The sequence below is a fragment of the Mirounga angustirostris genome, unplaced genomic scaffold, assembly GCF_029215605.1.
Source record: "Mirounga angustirostris isolate CCGP_5_RB_7025 unplaced genomic scaffold, mMirAng1.0.hap1 SCAF_17, whole genome shotgun sequence".
Classification (NCBI taxonomy): Eukaryota; Metazoa; Chordata; class Mammalia; order Carnivora; family Phocidae; genus Mirounga; species Mirounga angustirostris.
In genome coordinates this window covers 50,663,872-50,682,518 of record NW_026991725.1, presented here as the reverse complement: position 1 = coordinate 50,682,518, position 18,647 = coordinate 50,663,872, and the positions used below count along the sequence as shown (strand labels likewise).

The 18,647-nt window shown below is 41.0% G+C and overlaps 1 protein-coding gene across 1 annotated transcript in view; it reads right to left on the bottom strand.

Annotated features, from left to right (window-relative positions):
- Positions 1–18,647, bottom strand: part of DNAH9 (dynein axonemal heavy chain 9) — a 336,543-nt gene that overhangs the window by 262,376 nt on the left and 55,520 nt on the right. Inside the window, exons 16-18 of the mRNA XM_064583354.1 lie at positions 16,180–16,376; positions 15,654–16,081; positions 67–289 (exon numbers count right to left, since the gene is read on the bottom strand). Coding sequence (XP_064439424.1) covers positions 67–289; positions 15,654–16,081; positions 16,180–16,376 — 848 coding nt within the window. The remainder of the gene's footprint in view (positions 1–66; positions 290–15,653; positions 16,082–16,179; positions 16,377–18,647) is intronic.

The following is an 18,647-nucleotide window of genomic DNA, read 5'->3' as shown; positions in this document are numbered from 1 at the left end:
CCCCACTCTGAAGGTCAGAAACTTTCCCTCTATTTCTTTTATTCGGAAAACAAACTTTGTACTGACCTCCAGCTGCTTAAACACCATTTCAGGCAATTCCTGTTCATAGGTCTTCAGCAATTCAATTGTCTGCTTTAAAGGCTCAAACATCTCATCGGTGCTGCTCTGTCGTTCTTTCAGAGCCATAAGGTGTCCCATGACCTCGACCAATCCTTCGGAGTCTCCTTTTTCAACTTTCTTGAGCATGCCGCTCTCACTATTTTTTATAAACACTTCAAGGTCGGCCAAGCTAAGCAAAACAAACAGAATGTGAAGAAACATTTCCCCTTCCACTCCTCAAAAGGAAGGTTTATTTATTTATTTCCCCAACAATAACAGCTATTACTATGGAAAACTTCCATAGAGTCCAGCACTCTGCATAGATTCGACCCTGACAGTGAGAATACGGTCCTCTTTGGAACAGTCACAGGGGTGAAAGACAGAGACCTCCGTGCTGGAGGAGACTCAGGAGATAGGACACATTAGTGAGACAACTGGCGAAATGTGAATAAGGTCTGTTCATCAGCCACTAGCTCTCCACCCATATTAGCTTTCTGGTTTTGATAACTGCATTATGGTTATACAAGATGTTATTATTTGAGAAAGCTCTGTGAAGGTACAAGGGAACTCTGTACTATTTTTGCAACTTCTTTTGGCAAGTCTGACATTATTTCAAAGTGAACTTCAGAAAAAAATTACAAAAAATTGAAAATAAAATATTATGGCCTCTAAAGTGATACCACACTTGGGTTTAATTTGGACACTTACTAGAGGTGTAACCAAGGCCAACTCATTTAACACCTCTGCGTCTCAGTCTCCTCACCTATATGATTGGGAAAATCATTTCTGTCTCACGGGTTATTGTGGGAATGAAGTGACATTCAGTCTTTATTTCAAAAATATTTATTGAGCATCTATTACATAAAATGAGATATATCAATATATATTTGAGCCCAACCATGCTTCCAGGTTCTGAGGAGAGAATGATAAATGAAACAAAGGCTCTGCCCTTATGAAGTATAAATTCTAATGGGAAAAATAAATAGGAAACAAATCGATTAAATAAATTGTATGGTTTCACATGGTGTTGAATGCTATAAGGGGATAGACTATGGATAGTTCTATTTTCTATGGAGTGGTCAGTGAAGGTCTTTCTACTGAGGTGATATTTGAGCAGAAATGGAAATTATGGGAAAGAGTGAGCCACAGAAAGAAAGGGGAGAAGAGATTTTGAGGTACAGGGAACAGCGTGAGTCAAGTCACTGAGCCTGGATTCAGTCTAACATGTTTCAGAGAAAGGGGGCAGAAGCGTAAGAGGAATAGGAGGAAGCAGAGAGAGAGGAGAGGTGAGAGAATCAACAGGGGCCAGACACCACAGAGTCTTGCTCACCAGGGTAAGGAGTCCAGATTTTATTCTAAGCATGAGCATTCTGAATAGGAGAATGGCATGATTTGACATATTTTCCAAAGATCTGTAGCTGGGGGAGGTGATGATGGTGGTGGTGGCATTGGAGGTGGGGAGACAAGAATGGAAACCAGGAGGGCATTTAGGGACCCTAATGGTTGTCCAGGTGACAGAAGATGATGACGGTGACTTTGGCCTGGAAGGTGGACATGAGGAGTGGTCAGGTTCAAGATAATTTCACAGGGAGACACTATAAGAACCACTGATGGATTGGGGGAGAGACGTGAGGGGATGAGAGAAATCATTAACTCCTGGCAATGGGGTCAATGACAATGCCATGTAAAGATACGGGGAAGAACTGGGGAAGACCGGGTTTTTTGGAGGGAGAAGGCGGAAGAGGAATAAGTTTAAAATATATTACGTGTGAGATGGCTCACAGACACCAGACACCTAGGGGAGGTACCTATCAGTCAGCTGAATGGAAGTGTCGAGTTCTGGAGAGAGGAGACTGAAAACATCAACTGGGTAGTTATGGGCACATAGATGCATTAAAATGTTGGGTTAGATATCACCTGGAATAGGACTGTAGACAGCAAGTTCAGAATTGAGTTTTCAGGAATGCTAATATCTAGAAGAGATGAGCCCAGCCAAAGAGACCAGAGACCAAAAAGATGGGTCCAGTGAGTCAGAAGCAAAACCACAAAGGTGAGGTATCCTGAAAGCCACGGGGAGAAGCTGTTTGGGAAAGATGGAATAATCAGCCGTGCCAAATCCTGCTGAGGGGTACGAGTAAGACGAAGATGATCGTCACCACAGGATTCAGCCACGCGACCATCACTGTTGAACTCGATGAGAGTGGTTTTGGTGGAGTGGTCTGGGAAAAGCCTAACTGCGGAGGAAGCCAGAGAAGAAGCTGGAGACTTCTGTGTCTAGCTGTATGACACACACAGTAATATGGATAAATAACCCTTCCACTGAACCCATGAAAATGCTTAAACATATATTTCAACATCATTTAAAAATGCATTGCTAAAGTGGCACAAAATGAAGGAACTTCGGGAGGCTGAACCAAGCACTAAGCAAGGGTCAAAGTGGTCTTTCTGTGATGGTTTCTACTGAACCCCAGAGTAAGCTGCTATTTGGATTGCCTCGTGGGATGTGGGGATGGGGAACCAGTGATGCAGCCTGGGGCCCATACAAGGTGAGGAGGCTGGCAGGAAGCTGCACGTAGAGTTGAGACACCATAAGGGTGAACAAGAAACAAATCCACTGCACAGAAAGGGCAAGTATGGAAACGTCCTGCTTTAGCGTGGGCACTAGGTGGAACACTGCACGTTGAAATGCAAGTGGTCTGGGGTTGGAAGAGTCCCTCGATGACAGGCAGAAACAGATGGAGGGATGCAGACTAGACTCCAATTCCCAAAGGATTCCCACAGATATTCACAAATTCCAAGGAACGTGATATTTACCCTCCAAAGTCATAAAATACACAAGGAAAAAAGGCACCATGAGTAGGAGCCCGCAGAAGCAGTGAAATGAAACCTGCAAAGATTTCAAATGTTGGAATTCAGAATATAAAATAGCAATATTTCATGTATTTTTAAAAACGAGTTCCCATTTAAATGCCTTGCTTAATTGTTTGTGACCCATGTGGCAGGAAGAAGTGCCTTCAGACACCAATTCAAGACTGATTAAGAAAAATAACTTCAGGGCGCCTGGGTGGCTCAGTTGGTTAAGCGACTGCCTTCGGCTCAGGTCATGATCCCAGGGTGCTGGGATCAAGTCCCACATCGGGCTCCCGGCACAGCGGGGAGCCTGCTTCTCCCTCTGACCATCTCCTCTCTCATGCTGTTTCTCTCTCGCTCACTCTCCAATAAATAAATAAATAAAATCTTTAAAAAAAAAAAAAAAGAAAAAGAACTTCAACCTTCTGAGCACAATATATCAGTTTAGACAGAAATGCTCTCTTTAGGAATCACCCTTCAGAAACCTAAATAGGCTCTCACAATCTCAGTAGGTCACAGGCACTGTCCCTGACCCAACTGTAGGTTCAAATATAAATTCAGCATTGCCTGAGTCAGGAATAGAGGCAATTTCAGAGGCTCTCCAAATATACTCAGAATCTGTGATCCTGCATGGACCTTTGCTTTCTGAGAAGGTGGATTCTGAGAAGTGACAAAACTTACTGAAAACTATGGGCTGTGATGGCATTACTCTGTGAAGAGAAGCACAGCAAAAGCCTTTAATAAATGTGTTTTAGCAATTCAAAAATGATCATACTGTGCTATACTGATGGGCAATTCCAGGAGAAAGAAGCTAATAATTTTTGGTAGGTCTTTATGTTAACTTTAATCTATGGCATGGAGAAACAAAACACTTTTAAATTGACAAATCACAAGTTGTCTTAAGATCATCCTCTAATGAACATACTCTAAGACTTAAAAAAGGAGTAAATAAAGGAGAGGCCTCAATATTTGAGCAAAGAACAAGAGAATACAAAAATGAACAAGCAAAATTATAAAATAACCAAATAGGGTGCCTGGGTGGCTTGGTTGGTTAAGCGTCTGCCTTTGGCTTGGGTCATGATTTCAGGGTCCTGGGATCGAGTCCCACGTTGGGCTCCCAGCTCGGCGGGGAGTCTGCTTCTCCCTCTGCCTCAGTCCCTCCCCCTGCTTGTGCTCTCTTTCCCTCTCTCTCAAATAAATAAATAAAATCTTTTTTAAAAATAAATGAAATAACCAAATAGAAGGCCTAAAACTAGAATGTAATCATTAAAATTTAAAGCTCAATGAATGGATTAACCAGGAGACTTAAACAAAGCTGAGCGAATCAGACAGCTGGGTGATAAAATTGGAAAAGTTATCCAAACTGCAGTGCAGACAGACAGATGTAAACTCTGAAATCTGTTAAAATATGTGGACAATGGTGAAAAAATCTCACGTAAGTTTCCTAAGAGGTCAGAAGAAACCAATAGAGAGGATGGGCAAGAAGCAATCTCCCAGATCCTGGCTGAGAATTTTCTTGAGCTGCTGAAAGACAATGTGAGTTCAAGAAAACCCAACAAATTCCAGGTGGAATTAATATAAACAAACCCTTAAAGCGGGGGGGGGGGGTGCCTGGGTGGCTCAGTCCGTGAAGCATCTGCCTTTGGCGCAGATCAGGATCTCAGGGTCCTAGGATGGAGCCCCATGTTGGACTCCCTGCTCAGAGGGGAGTCTGCTTCTCCTTATGCCCCTCCACTCTGTTCGTGCACTTTTTTTTTTGTCTCTCTCTCCCTTCCTCAAATAAATAAAATCTTAAAAAAAAAGAAACCCTTAAGGTACTTCATACTGATAACTTCACCAAAAAGAAAAAATCTTAAAATTAGCTGATTAGCTTCAGAGCAAAGGCAGATTTCGACCAAACCAAACAAAAAACAAAAATCCCCCCAAAACCCAGACTGATGGTTGACTGCTCAGAAGCCAAAATGGCAGCCAAGACACAGAGGAATAATGCCTTCAATAAACTCACAGGAAACAGCTGTTATCCTAGAACTCTCCCTTCTATAAAACCATTTTTTTTCAAGTACAAGGGGAAAACACCTGCCTTTTCAGACAAAGAAAGAATGAGAATTTCACCAATAGACTCTTAAAATAATGGAACTTCTAATGAACATAACTCAGGGAACTGGTCTGTAATGTAGAAAGAGGCAATAGCAAAAATGTTAGTAAATTTAATTGAATTTAAATAAATAAACATTGAGTGTACAAAATGAAGTGGAATTTGTGGTGTTTATAAATAAATAACAGAGAACTGAAATCACTGGGAAAGAGAATATCATTTGATGAATGAACAGTTGAGATCAAACTATTCTAAAGTCTTTGTATTGATTGTGAGGAGAGTAACAAAACTGACAAATTTATTCCTTTTAAGGATGCTTATTAAAATAGCTATGGTAACCATTAGAACAGTAGACATGGATCATATAACATCTAAATTAGCAGAAGGGAAGAAAATGGAACAAAAAACCCCAAATTCAACCCAAAAGGAGGCAAGGAAAGGAATAAAAAAAAGAATAGAAAGTATATAATAAAACTGTAGCAGAATAGATATTAATGAACAAAATCCCCAAGTTAAAAGACACATATTACCATTTGCAACAACGTGGATGGAACTGACAGGTATTATGCTGAGCGAAATAAGTCAATCAGAGAAAGACATGTATCATATGACCTCACTAATACGAAGAATTCTTTTTTTTTTTTAGAAATTTTTTTTTTTTTTAAAGATTTTATTTATTTATTTGAGAGAGAGAATGAGATAGAGCGAGAGCATGAGAGGGGGGAGGGTCAGAGGGAGAAGCAGACTCCCTGCTGAGCAGGGAGCCCGATGCGGGACTCGATCCCAGGACTCCAGGATCATGACCTGAGCCGAAGGCAGTCGCTTAACCAACTGAGCCACCCAGGCACCCAATACGAAGAATTCTTAATCTCAGGAAACAAACTGAGGATTGCTGGAGTGGTGGGGGGTGGGAGGGATGGGGTGCCTGGGTGATAGACACCGGGAAGGGTATGTGCTATGGTAAGTGCTGTGAATTGTGTAAGACTGTTGAATCACAGACCTGTACCTCTGAAACAAATAATACACTTTATGTTAAAAAAAAAAAAAGAAGAAGATACCAGGAAAGGAAGAATGAAGGGGGGGAAATCGGAGAGATGAACCATGAGAGACTATGGACTCTAAGAAACAATCTGAGGGTTCTAAAGGGGAGGGGGGTGAGGGGATGTGTTAGCCTGGTGGATGGGTATTAAAGAGGGCAAGTTCTGCATGGAGCACTGGGTGTTGTATGCAAACAATGAATCATGGAACACTACATCAAAAACTAATGATGTAATGTATGGTGATTAACATAATAATAAAAAACCTGTTATTAAAAAAAAGACACACATTAAGGTGAATAAAACATTCGGTTCTATGCCAATTATTTAAAAAAAAAAACTCTCCTAATATAAAGGCACAGAAAGATTAAAAGCCAAAGGATAAAATGAGAGACACCAAGCTAATATCATGCAAGAAATTGGTTTCATTATATTAATATAAGACAAAACAGACTTTAATATAAGAAATATAGCTAGTAATAAAGAAGATTTTTATATATGGCTGAAAGTTCTAATTTGCCAGGAAGATATAAAAAGTCAAACTCTGTATGTTCTTTTAACATAACCTTAAAATATATGAAGCAAAAAGGGACAGAATTACAAGGTGAAATTGACAATCTACCATCAAAGTGGAAGGTTTTATTTAAGCTTTTTGTTTTAAGTAGGCTCCACACCCAGCATGGAGCCCAACACAGGGCTTGAACTCACGACTCTGAGATCAAGACCTGAGCTGAGATCAAGAGTTGGACTCTTAACTAACTGAGCCACTGAGGTGCCCCAAAGTGGAAGATTTTCAGTACAACTAATTCAATAATTAATAAACTAAGCAGACAAAAAAAGGCAGTGAGGATACAGTGAATTTGAATAAAACAATTAACAAGTTTGATCAAATAGTCCTGCACAGAACATTCCAACCCCCAGCAGTTATAGAATACACATTATCTTCAAATGTGCACAGAACATTTATAAAAATTGACCATACTGTGCAGTTAAAGCAAACTTCAATAAATTTCAGAAGCCTATTATATACATCACCTTCTCTGACCACAATGCAATTGTTAAAAATTCATAACAAAATATAACTGGAAGGACTTCCCAGGAAGATGGTGGAGTAGGAGGGCCCTAGTTTCACCTCGTCCCATGGATACAACTAGGTAACACTCACATCAGAAACTACCTGAAGGTTAGCAGAATAAACCCCACAACTAAACGTAGAGAAGAGGCCACACCAAAGAGGGTAGGAAGGGTGGAGACAAGGTCAGAATAGTAATAGTAATACAATAATAGTATGGACCTTTAACATCCCACTTACATCAATAGGTTATCCAAACAACATCAACAAAGAAACAGTGGCTTTGAATGACACATTGGATCAGGTAGATTTAACAGACATAGTCAGAACATTTCATCCTAAAACAGAATACACATTCTTTTCAAGTGCACATGGAACATTCTCCAGAATAGATCACATATTAGGGAACAAAACAAGTCTAAGTAAACGCAAGATCAAAGTCATTTCATGCATCTTTTCATACAACACGATGAAATTAGAAATCAACCACAAGAAAAAAGTCTGGAAAGGGCAGAAATACATGGAGGTTAAATAACATGCTACTAAACAATGAATGGGTCAACCAAGAAATCAAAGAGGAAGTCTAAAAATCCATGAAGATAAGTGAAAATGAAAACACAATGGTCCATAATCTTTGGGATACAGCAAAAGCTGTTCTAAGAGGGAATTTTATAGCAATATAGGCCTACCTCAAGAAGAAAGGAAAAACTCAACCTTACACCTAAAGGGGTTAGAAAAAGAACAAACAAAACCCAAAATCAGTAGAAGGAAGGAAATAGTAAAGATTAGAGAAGAAATAAATGGAAACTAAAAACCAACAACAACAAAACAAAAACCACAATAGAACAGATCAATAAAACCGGGACCTAATTTTTTGAAAAGATCAACAAAATGGATAAACCTTTAGTCACTCATCAAAGAGAGAGAGAGAAAGAGAGAGAGAACTCAGGCAAAATCAGAAATGAAAGAGGAGAAATAACTGACGCTACAGAAATATGAACAATTATAAGAGAATATGATGAAAAACTATAGCCAACAAATTGCACAACCTAGAAGAAATTCCTAGAAACATATAACCTACCAAAACCAAAACAGGAATAGAAAATTTGAACAGACCAATTACCAACAATGAAATTGAATCAGTAATCGAAAAACTTGCAACAAACAGAAGTCCAGGACCAGACGGCTTCACAGATGAATTCCACCAAACATTTGAAGAAGCACGAATACCTTTTCTTCTCAAACTATTCCAAAAAATAGGAGAAGGAAAACTTCCAAATTCATTGTATGAGCTCTGCATTACCCTGATACCAAAACCAGATAGAGACACCACAAAAAAAGAGAACTAAAGGCCAATATTTCTGATGAACATAGATGCAAAAATCCTCAACAAAATGCTTTTAAACCGAATCCAACAATACATTAGAAAAAAATCATTCACCACGATCAAGTGGGATTTATTCCAGGGATGCAAGGGTAGTTCATTAATTGCAAATCAATCAATGTGATACATCACATTAGTAAGAGAAAGGATAAGGGACACCTGAGCAGCACAGCTGGTTAAGCATCTGACTCTTGGTTTCAGCTCAGGTTGTGATCTCAGGGTCCTGAGACAGAGCCCTGTATCGGGGTCTGCACTCATCGGGGAGTCTGCTTGAGATTCTCCCTCTCCCTCCTGCCCCTGCACTATCTCTCTCTCTCACTCTGTCTCATAAATGAATGAAAGAATGAATGAATGAATGAATAAATAAATATCTTTTAAAAAAGATGAAGGATAAGAACCCTATGATCATTTCAACAGATGAAGAGAAAGCATTTGGCAAAGTACAACATCGATTCACGATAAAAACATTCAACAAAATAGGCTTAAAGGGAATATAAACACAATAAAAAATAAAAATTTAACACAATAAAGACCATATATGAAAAACCCACAGCAAACCTCATACTCAATGGGGAAACACTGAGAGCTTTTCCCCTAAAGTCAGGAACAAGACAAGGATGTCCACTCTCACCACTTTTATTCACCATAGTACTGGAAGTCCTAGCCACAACAATCAGATGAGAAAAATAAATAAAAGGCATCCAAATTGGTAAGGAAGAAGTAAAACTTTCACTATTTGCATCTGACATGATACTAGTTAGAGAAAACCATAAACTCACCACCAAAAAAATGCTAGAACTGATAAATGAATTAAATAAGGTTGCAGGATACAAAATCAATGTACAGAAATCCACTGCATTTCTAAACAATAATAATGAAGCAACAAAGAGAAATTAAGAAAGCAATCCCATTTACAATTGCATCAAAAATAATAAAATACCTAGGAATAAACTTAACCAAGGAAGTGAACAACCTGTACTCTGTAAACTATAAAACATTAATGAAATAAATTGAAATGACACAAACAAATGGAAAGATATGACATGGTCATGAATTGGAAGAACATTGTTAAAATGCCCATACTACCCAAAGCAATCTACAGACTTAATGCAATCCCTATAAAAATACCAACCGCATTTTCCACAGAACTGGAACAAATAATCCTAAAATTTGTATGGAACCACAAAAGCCCCCCAATAGTCAAAACAATCTTGAAAAAGAAAAACAAAGCTGGAGGTATCACAATCCCAGATTTTAAGATATCCTACAAAGTTATAGTAATCAAAACAATATGGTACTGGCACTAAAATAAACACATAGATCAATGGAACAGGATAGAAAGCCCAGAAACAAACCCAAGATTATATGGTCAATTAATCTTCGACAAAAGAGGCAAGAATATGCAATAGGAAAAAGTCTCTTCAACAAATGGTGTTGGGAAAACTGCACTGCTCCATGCAAAAGAATGAAACTGCACCACTTTCTTATACCATGCACAAAAATAAACTCAAAATGGATTAATGACCTAAATGTGAGAGCTGAAACCATGAAAATCCTAGAAGAGAACACAGGCAGTAATTTCTCTGACATGGGCCGTAGCAACATCTTACTAGGTATGTCTCCTGAGGCAAGGAAAACAAAGGCAAAAATAAACTATTGGGACTACATCAAAATAAAAAGCTTCTGCACAGTGAACAAAACAATCAACAAAACTAAAAGACAACGTACTGAATGGGAAAAGATATTTGCAAAGGACACATCCGATAAAGGGTTAGTATCTAAAATATACAAAGAACTTGCACAACTCAATACCCTCACAACAAATAATCCAATTAAAAATGGACAGAAGACATGAACAGACATTTCTCCAGAGAAGACATACAGATGGCCAACAGACACATGAAAAGATGCTAGGCATCACTCATCCTCAGGGAAATATAAATCAAAACTACAATGAGACATCACCTCACACTTGTCGTAATGGCTAAAATCAACAACACAACAAACAACAGGTGTTGGTGAGGATGTGGAGAAAGGGGAACCCTCTTACATTGTTGGTGGGAATGCAAACTGGTGCAGCCACTGTGGAAAACAGTATGGAGCTTCCTCAAAAACTTAAAAATAGAACTACCCTGTGATCCAGTAATCACATTACTGGGTATTTACCCCCAAAATATGAAATACTAATTTGAAAGGATATATGCATCCCTACATTTATGGCAGCATTATTTACAGTAGCCAAACTATGGAGGCAGCCCAAGTGTCCATCAATAGATGAACAGATAAAAAAGATTTGGTCTATATACACAATGGAATATTACTCAGCCATAACAAAGAATGAAATCTTGCCATTTGCAACAACATGGCTGGAGCTGGGTAGTATAATGCTAAGCAAAATAGGTCAGTCAGAGAAAGACAAATACCATATGATTTCACTTATATGCAGAATTTAAGAAACAAAACAAACGAAGGAGAACAAAGAGGCAAACCAAGAAAACTGACACTTAACTAGAGAGAACTGATGGTCACCAGAGGAGAAGCAGGTGGGGGGATGGGTGAAATAGGCAATGGGGATTAAAGAGCCCACTTGTTGTGATGAGCACTAATGTAGAGAATTGTTCAATCACTCTATTGTACACCTGAAACTAATAAAACACTGTATGTTAACTAAACTAGAATTAAAATTAAAACCTTAAAAAAATATCACTAGAAGAACCCTATGTTTGGAAATATTAAATATATATAACACATCATCATGGATATTAAAAATATTTAGAACTAAATAATAATGGAAATATTACATACTAAGAACTGTGAGACGTAGGTAAATTGTACTGAGAAGGGAATTCGTAAATTTAATTGTTACATTAACAAAGACAGCTCAAAGTGAAGAAGCAAAGTATCAATCTTAGCTTTTCCAAGAAGAAAAAAATAAATCCAAGGGAACAGATGGACATAATAAACATAAAAGAAATTATTGAAATAGAAATTAAATTATAATAAAGAGGATCAATGAGTTTATAAGATGGTTCTTTGTAAATCTCTGGCAAGATTAATCAAAGTAGTCAGAAAGCATGAATAGAAATGAGAAGAGGGACGTAATCATAGATTCTGGGGAGAGTAAACAGATAATATTATAAATTTTATGACAATAATTTAAAGATTTACTTGAAGTGGATATATTCCTAGACAACTATGACTTAATCGGAATAGAAAACCTTAATATCCCTATAACCGTCAGAGAAATTATAAGTAAAAATCTCATCAGAAAGAAAACACCAAGCCCAGATGTTCAATAGGAGATTTAAATCAAATCTTCAAGGATCAGAGAATTCCAATCTTACACTAAATCTTCCAGAGAATAAACAGGAAGGATTACTTCCTAACTCATTTTATGAAACTAGCAAAACCACAGAGCAAGATCAGAGAAAGTACGAGAAAGGAAGTGAAGGCCAATCTCAGTCTCAAACAGAGACACGTCAACAATAAACATATTTGAAAACAAAATCAATCAATGGATATACTGGAAAAGATAACACTTTGTGTTGGGCTTTTGGGCTTTTCTCAGTAACACTCAGTTGGCTTAATATTAGAAACCAGTATATTCACCACTTTAACATTTTGATGGAAAAAAACAGAATTATCTTAACGGAGTTAGAAAAAGCACTTCATAAAATGTTATCTCCGTTTATGTTAAATCCCCTTAACAAATTAGGAATAGAAGGGAATTTCTTTAGGGGCCCCTGGTTGGAAGAACATGTGACTCTTGATCTCAGGGGTCATGAGTTTGAGGCCCACATTGGTGTAGAGATTACTAAAAATAAATAAATAAACTTAAAAAAAAAAAAAGAAGGGAAATTCTTTAATTCCATAAATAGAATCCACAAAAACTCTTAGCAAGGGTCACCTGGTGGCTCAGTCAGTTAAGCATCCGACTCTTGATTTTGGTTCAGGTCATGATCTCAGTGTCTTGGGGTCGAGCCCCACATTGGGCTCCGTGCTCAGTGGGGAGTCTGCTTATCCCTCTCCTTCTGCTCCTCCCCCTGCTCTCTCTCTCAAATAAATATATAAAATCTTAAAAAAAAAAATAAAACCTCACAGCAAATATTATGCTTAGTGGTGAAATGTTGTAGCATTCCCCTTTAAGATCGGACAAGATAAGTGTACCTGTCATTACTTTATTCAACATCAAACCTCAATTTCTAGCCAGTGTGGCAAGAAAAAAATAGTGATAAAATGCATTTAAAAAACAACAACACTGAGAAGGAATAAATAAAACTATTATAAATTTGTAGATGATGACTATGTAACAGCAAATCCAAAAGAGTGCACAGCTGAATTATTGCAATTAATAAGTTAATTTAGCAGAGATACTTGATACAAAATCAATAAACAGAAATCAATTCCATTTCCACAGAAAATACAATTTTAAAATATCGTTTATACTAGGAGCCCGAAATTAAAATGCCTAGGAATGAATCTTAAAGACATGAGACTTATTTTAAAGGTAAGGATTACAAAATGTCACTGAAAGACATTAAAGGCATACAGAAATGGAAAGATGAAGTGTTCTTGGGCAGGAACACTCACTGCATAACGATGACCCACTGTCCTCAAATTGCAAATTGAACTATAGTCACTGCAAATATAACCAAAATCCCAACACATTTCTTCTACAAATGGATTCTTAAATTTATGTAAAATAGTAAGAGCCAAGAATCCTGGAGACAGTCTTAATGACAATGAACAAGGCGGGGACTTGCCCTGTCAGATATCGAGAATTAGGACAAAACTAGAGTAATTAGGACTTTGTCATACAATGCAACAGCAGACAAGGGGCTACTGAATGCAAAAGATAAAACCACAAATCTTTTAGGAGAGGGCACAGGAGAGCATCATTAGGCTCGCAGGGTGGAAAGGGATTTATTTCACAAGACAAAAGAATGCAACAAAAAAGATGAACACATTGGGCTACAGGATGATGCAAACATACTGTAAATGGGTGGGAAGTCAGGCCACACAATGGGAGACTGTATTTGCAATATATAGAACTAGCACAGGATTAGACCCAGGATATATCAAATATCAAAAAGAAAAGATTCTAAATATCAGAAAGGAAAAAATAAAGTCCGCTAAAAAGTGGGCAAGAGCTCTGTACGGGCAAAGAAGGGGAAACACAGAAACCCACCAGGAACATAAAAAGATGAGCCACTTTATTCATGATCAGAGGAATGCCAAATACTGACCACAATGAGATACCACTACACGGACAACACTGGAAGGCACCTCAGAGGAATCCCATCATTGTCTCCATTCAGGGATAAGGAAATAGGGGTCAAAGGACAAGAACTCTGTGTTTATCCTATTATGCTGACCAGTAGATCCTATGAAGCCGTACCTGGTAGAGGTACGGCCACTGCCATCACTATATCCTGTATCAGCCACGTACTCTGATGCTGGCCTCTGGGATCTTACCCACCCTGGAGAGGGGCCAGTCCCCCAACCAGCCTCTCCCAGGGCTGGCTGACCTGTTCCTAGAGGTGCTAAGGGACTTGCCTTTGAGCATGCCTTTCCTATGCAAACTAATCAAACCAGAGTCCATGTCTCTAACCACCTCCTCCATCTGGCTCTCACACTCCAGACCACTATCCACCTGCTCTAATCACTCCAGGGCCAGGAACCAAAAAACTAGAGACAGTCCCTCTGGCCCCAGAGCCTGCTGAAATCATTCAAAGGAGTCCATCCTCATCCCGCTGACCCTGTCTTGACAATCTGTTCCATGGAAACCACAATAAAGGCTCCTGCCCACGTTTTCCCTTTGTTCCCTCTGCCTGATTGACCCTAGTGCCTCCCTGTGTGGCCCCATGGGACATGGTGTGTCTTGTCGTCTTAGAATCTATGAGTACAACCAACTACCTTTCCAATGGCAGTCATTTTCCACTGAGTCTCGGTTGGCCCTGCCACACGTAAATAATAATAAGACTGACGTTTTGAAACATGCCCGCGTGTCCTTGGATGGCCAGACCTACCAGTGGAGGTGGACCACGGAGCAGCTACGTTCAGAAACATCTCTGCTTCTGCCCCACCTCCTCCTAGCGCTTGCCTTTCTTGCCTCTCAGTTCCTCAGTGAGCCAAAGTTCTTGTGAATGTGGAAAACTGGCCCCTTCGTAAAGAACACCTGGAAAATCCACTTAAAACATCCCACAGTGCTCTCCTGGAGTTCCCTAAAGCAGGAGGATCATCATCCTCGCAAAGGCTCTTGAATTCATTGGCAAATCGATGCATCCTTGATGGGGGGGCCATTTCCTCTCTGCTCCCAGGGCTAGATCAGTGAGCAAGGTAGTGGTAGCATTAAGCAAGACCACCCCCAAACTCAAGGAAGGGGTCGAATTGGCTCTCCTGGACACAGCTGACACCCAAAGGCCAAGGGCTACACAGAGGGACCATGGCCCCCCCTCCCTCGCAGGCTTCCAGGTGGGGCTGGTGGTTGAGATTCTGACGGTGGCAGATCTGTGGGGCGAGGCAAAGGTGACGTGACTGGGGGACCGTGCACCAACCCATTTACCCAGAGGCCGATGCTCTGGCCAGGAGAGCCTGGCGCTGGATAGTCGAGGTGCACAGGGGAACAGACCATTGCCGATCCAGGCCGTCCCACAGCTAGGATGGCACAGACGGGCATCGGGCGTGTGGGGATTTAGTGACTTGCACATGGCACAGCTGGATAATCTAAGACAAGGAGTAAGTGGTAGAAATAAGATGTAAGAGGCCCATTAGACCCCCTCCGCTTCCCAGGCTTAAAGAGATTTCACAGTCAGAGTGGCAAAGGGAGCTCGGATCTGCTATTATCGCAGAGAACATTATTTACCACTTACTGAGTGCTTTTCACACACGGGGCACCAAATGGAAAATAAAACAAAAAGAGACCCCGTCTGGTGAACCGAGGGAAGGGCAGAACTAAAGTTATCACCGGTGTCCAAGGGCCTGGAACCTTAACCAGCTGTTTTCATTTTGAATTGAACCAATGAACCCATCATCGGGGAAAAATATGAAAAAGATGACAAACATGGAGTCCCCAACGGCCTGGGAGGCTGGAAGAAACTAGAACAACGGTATTACCTGTTGGTGACATAGTCAACGAGATGCTGTTTGAACGTGAGGCTCCACCTCTTAATTAGATTCAGCAGAGACGCTTTCAGGGGTCGGAGGTCAATTTTCATCCAGCCGTCGAACACCTTGATGGGCTCCAGCCTACACACTTCTTCGTAGAGCCTTTCATAGGAGTCAATCTGCGCTTTAAACTGATGGAGAAGGGGAGGATGATTCTCTGGAATGCCATCTTCTATGTGGGCTTCCTTCTCCTCGGGGGTGAGGACACGCCCATACAACAGAAACTGGCTCAGGATCTCCCTCCGGTCCTCCACGTAGAGGTAGGAATACTGGCTGAAGGCACTCCGATAGCCACAGCAGAGGGCCATCATGCTCTGAACCCTGTCCAGGAGCGTGCTCCTCATGCTTGCCAAAGGGGCCATGCCCTCCACGTCCACCTGGAGGAGGGGCGAGGCGACAGCAGGCCGGTTATGGCCACGCTTTGCAAGAAGTTTGCAGATTGGGCTGGAAGGCAGGGTGGTTGCTGATTCAGTACCTGGTAGTGGGGAGAGCTGTTCTGGGGGGAAAGCCGTGGCACCAGAGATGATATTCCAAAAATGCTGGTGACCAGACCCTCAACAGCATCATAGAAACCACCCTTCACTCCATACTCCAGGGGTGGAGAGAAAACTAATTCTGGTATGGCTAAGCTCAGCTGGACTTCAAATATCGGGGTGAGGCCTGCCTTACACTCTGAAAAACAAGGAAAGCACGTATGCACCAAACAAAGAAGAATGGTTAAAATGGGCGAAGGGCAGTAGCCATTTTTTTAAGGCTCTCAGAACATTTCTTTCCTTGCTATCAGCTATTTGGGTAGAGGAAAACGGAAATGTAAAATTTGCTACCCCCCCCCGCCCCCCCCCGAAAAGGTGAAGGTAACAGTCTTGCCGTGTTTACCAGCAGGAGAACCACTGACATTTTGAATAGGTCAGTTCTTGCGCTGGGCTGTGCTGGGCATTGCAGGACATTTACCCTCCTGTCCTCGGAGGGCACATCCCAGTGACTGAACAACCCAAGCCATTCCCCTTCCACATTCCCAAATGCCTGGGTCGGGGGAGCGAGGTGGACCGAATGGCCTCTAGTTGTGAGAACAGGTTGATTTTGCAAAGCTCATTTCTCAGAAGCAGCTGATTTCTCCCTAGGCACAACCCATGCAATCCCACCGGTAGCCACTAGGTGCGCTGTGGCGCGCTTGTCAGTAGTTGGGTTGGCAGGAAAAACAAGGTTACCACCCAGCCCGTTCTGATCTTTTTCCACGAAAACAGAACTTCTTTTAATTCTGTAGTCCTAGAGTGATAAAAAATTTAAAAACATAAATAAGTAAAAATTAAATTTTAATTTTTTTAATTAATTAAATTTTTTATTTAATTTAATAAAAAATTAAATTTTTTTTAATTAAAAAAAAAAAAGCATAAATAATTAACAGGTCCCTGATTACTTGCTAGACTAACTTGCCTTGCTAAATTTAAATCAAAATATAACAGCAAGATGTTGCAAGTACAAGATTAGTGCTTAAACTTTTATTAATAACTGCTTATATTCATAGGTCTCCTTGGCTGTGGAAATATTTGGGAGACGTGATGTGCTGGCTGCTGTGGGTGGTGGAAGCCCCTCGGAATCCGTGACCCCCTTCCTCCCCAGAAGCAGAGATAAGAGTGGGCACGTGCTGCCTTTCCCAGCCCTGCTCGCGGTTAGGTTGGCAACAGGGCTGGCTCACCGGTGGGGCGTGGAGAAGGGTGATGGCTGCCACTTCTTGGCTGTGGCCCTGGAGGCAGCAGGGAAGCCATTCCTACACTCGCTCTTTTCCCCGCTCATGGACAAGAGCCAGGATGTGGCAGTGACCCAGCTCAACCACAGAAATGAAAGCAAGGCCCTAGAACGTGGTGGAACCACAGCATAGCGGGAACCTGCCCACAAACCGGAAGCACTCCCCTCAGTCTAGAACTTGGGGCTAGACCTCTTTGTCCTGTAAGCCACATTATTGATGGAGTTTTGGTTACCATAGCTTCATCATTCACCCCAAGTGAAATAACTGTGGGAACCTCAAAGCTATGTAAGACCAGCGCCTTGCCTTCAAAATTGTGGGGCTGATAAATTTGCATTACTGGATTCAGGAGTGTCCCATCAAATGCATATTTGACTTAAAGGAATGCACAGAAATTACACTACTATCATGGAATAGTTTTTTAAAATGCATATAATATGATTTGCATATGTACTCATGATATATCTTGCATTATTATATGTATGAGATACTGATAATTTAATAGATCGGGTTTATAGGATGTAAGACTCATGAGACCATTTTGACCCCATGAGATTTCCGTCCCGTGTGCTGCTGTGGGAACCTAATGCCTAGGTTCGATGCAATGACATCATCATTACCATACAAGCCAGACTATCTTGGTGGTTCCATCACCTTGGTACAAGTCAGTCACTTTAGGAGTTAAGAAGGGGAAGAGCATTCCTGGATAGAGTGGGTAGCATCGAACCTAGGCAGGGTTTACATTTTAAGAGGTGACAGGGAGTCCAGCCCAAGCCGTGGGAATGGTGTTGGCCTCACCAAGCACAGGAAGGTGGAAATGCTGAAGGAGAGCTGGGAGAATAACGCTGTCCAGCTAGGCTACTGCAAAGGGTCACTGTGCTTTTCTTCTCAGAGGCTACCCTTCTTAGGGTCCTTCTCCTCCCCCCTTAGAGAACCAGTGCCTTCAAAACTTCATCTAGAGCTCCTTGGTTCAGGCACCTGGGAAGTCCAGCTCCTGCCCATTCTATAACATGAAGAAAGCACATTTCTCCTTCCCGCCTGTTCCATGGAAAGAAGGTCACTATGGCAATCTTGAAGGACCACCACCATGTCCTCTCTATCCTCTTGCTCCCCCTCTCGCTCTCCCACAGGAGGAGGACAACGGACACCCCAGACAGCCCAGATCAGGAGAGCTGGACAGGCATGGGTCAAGCATGGAG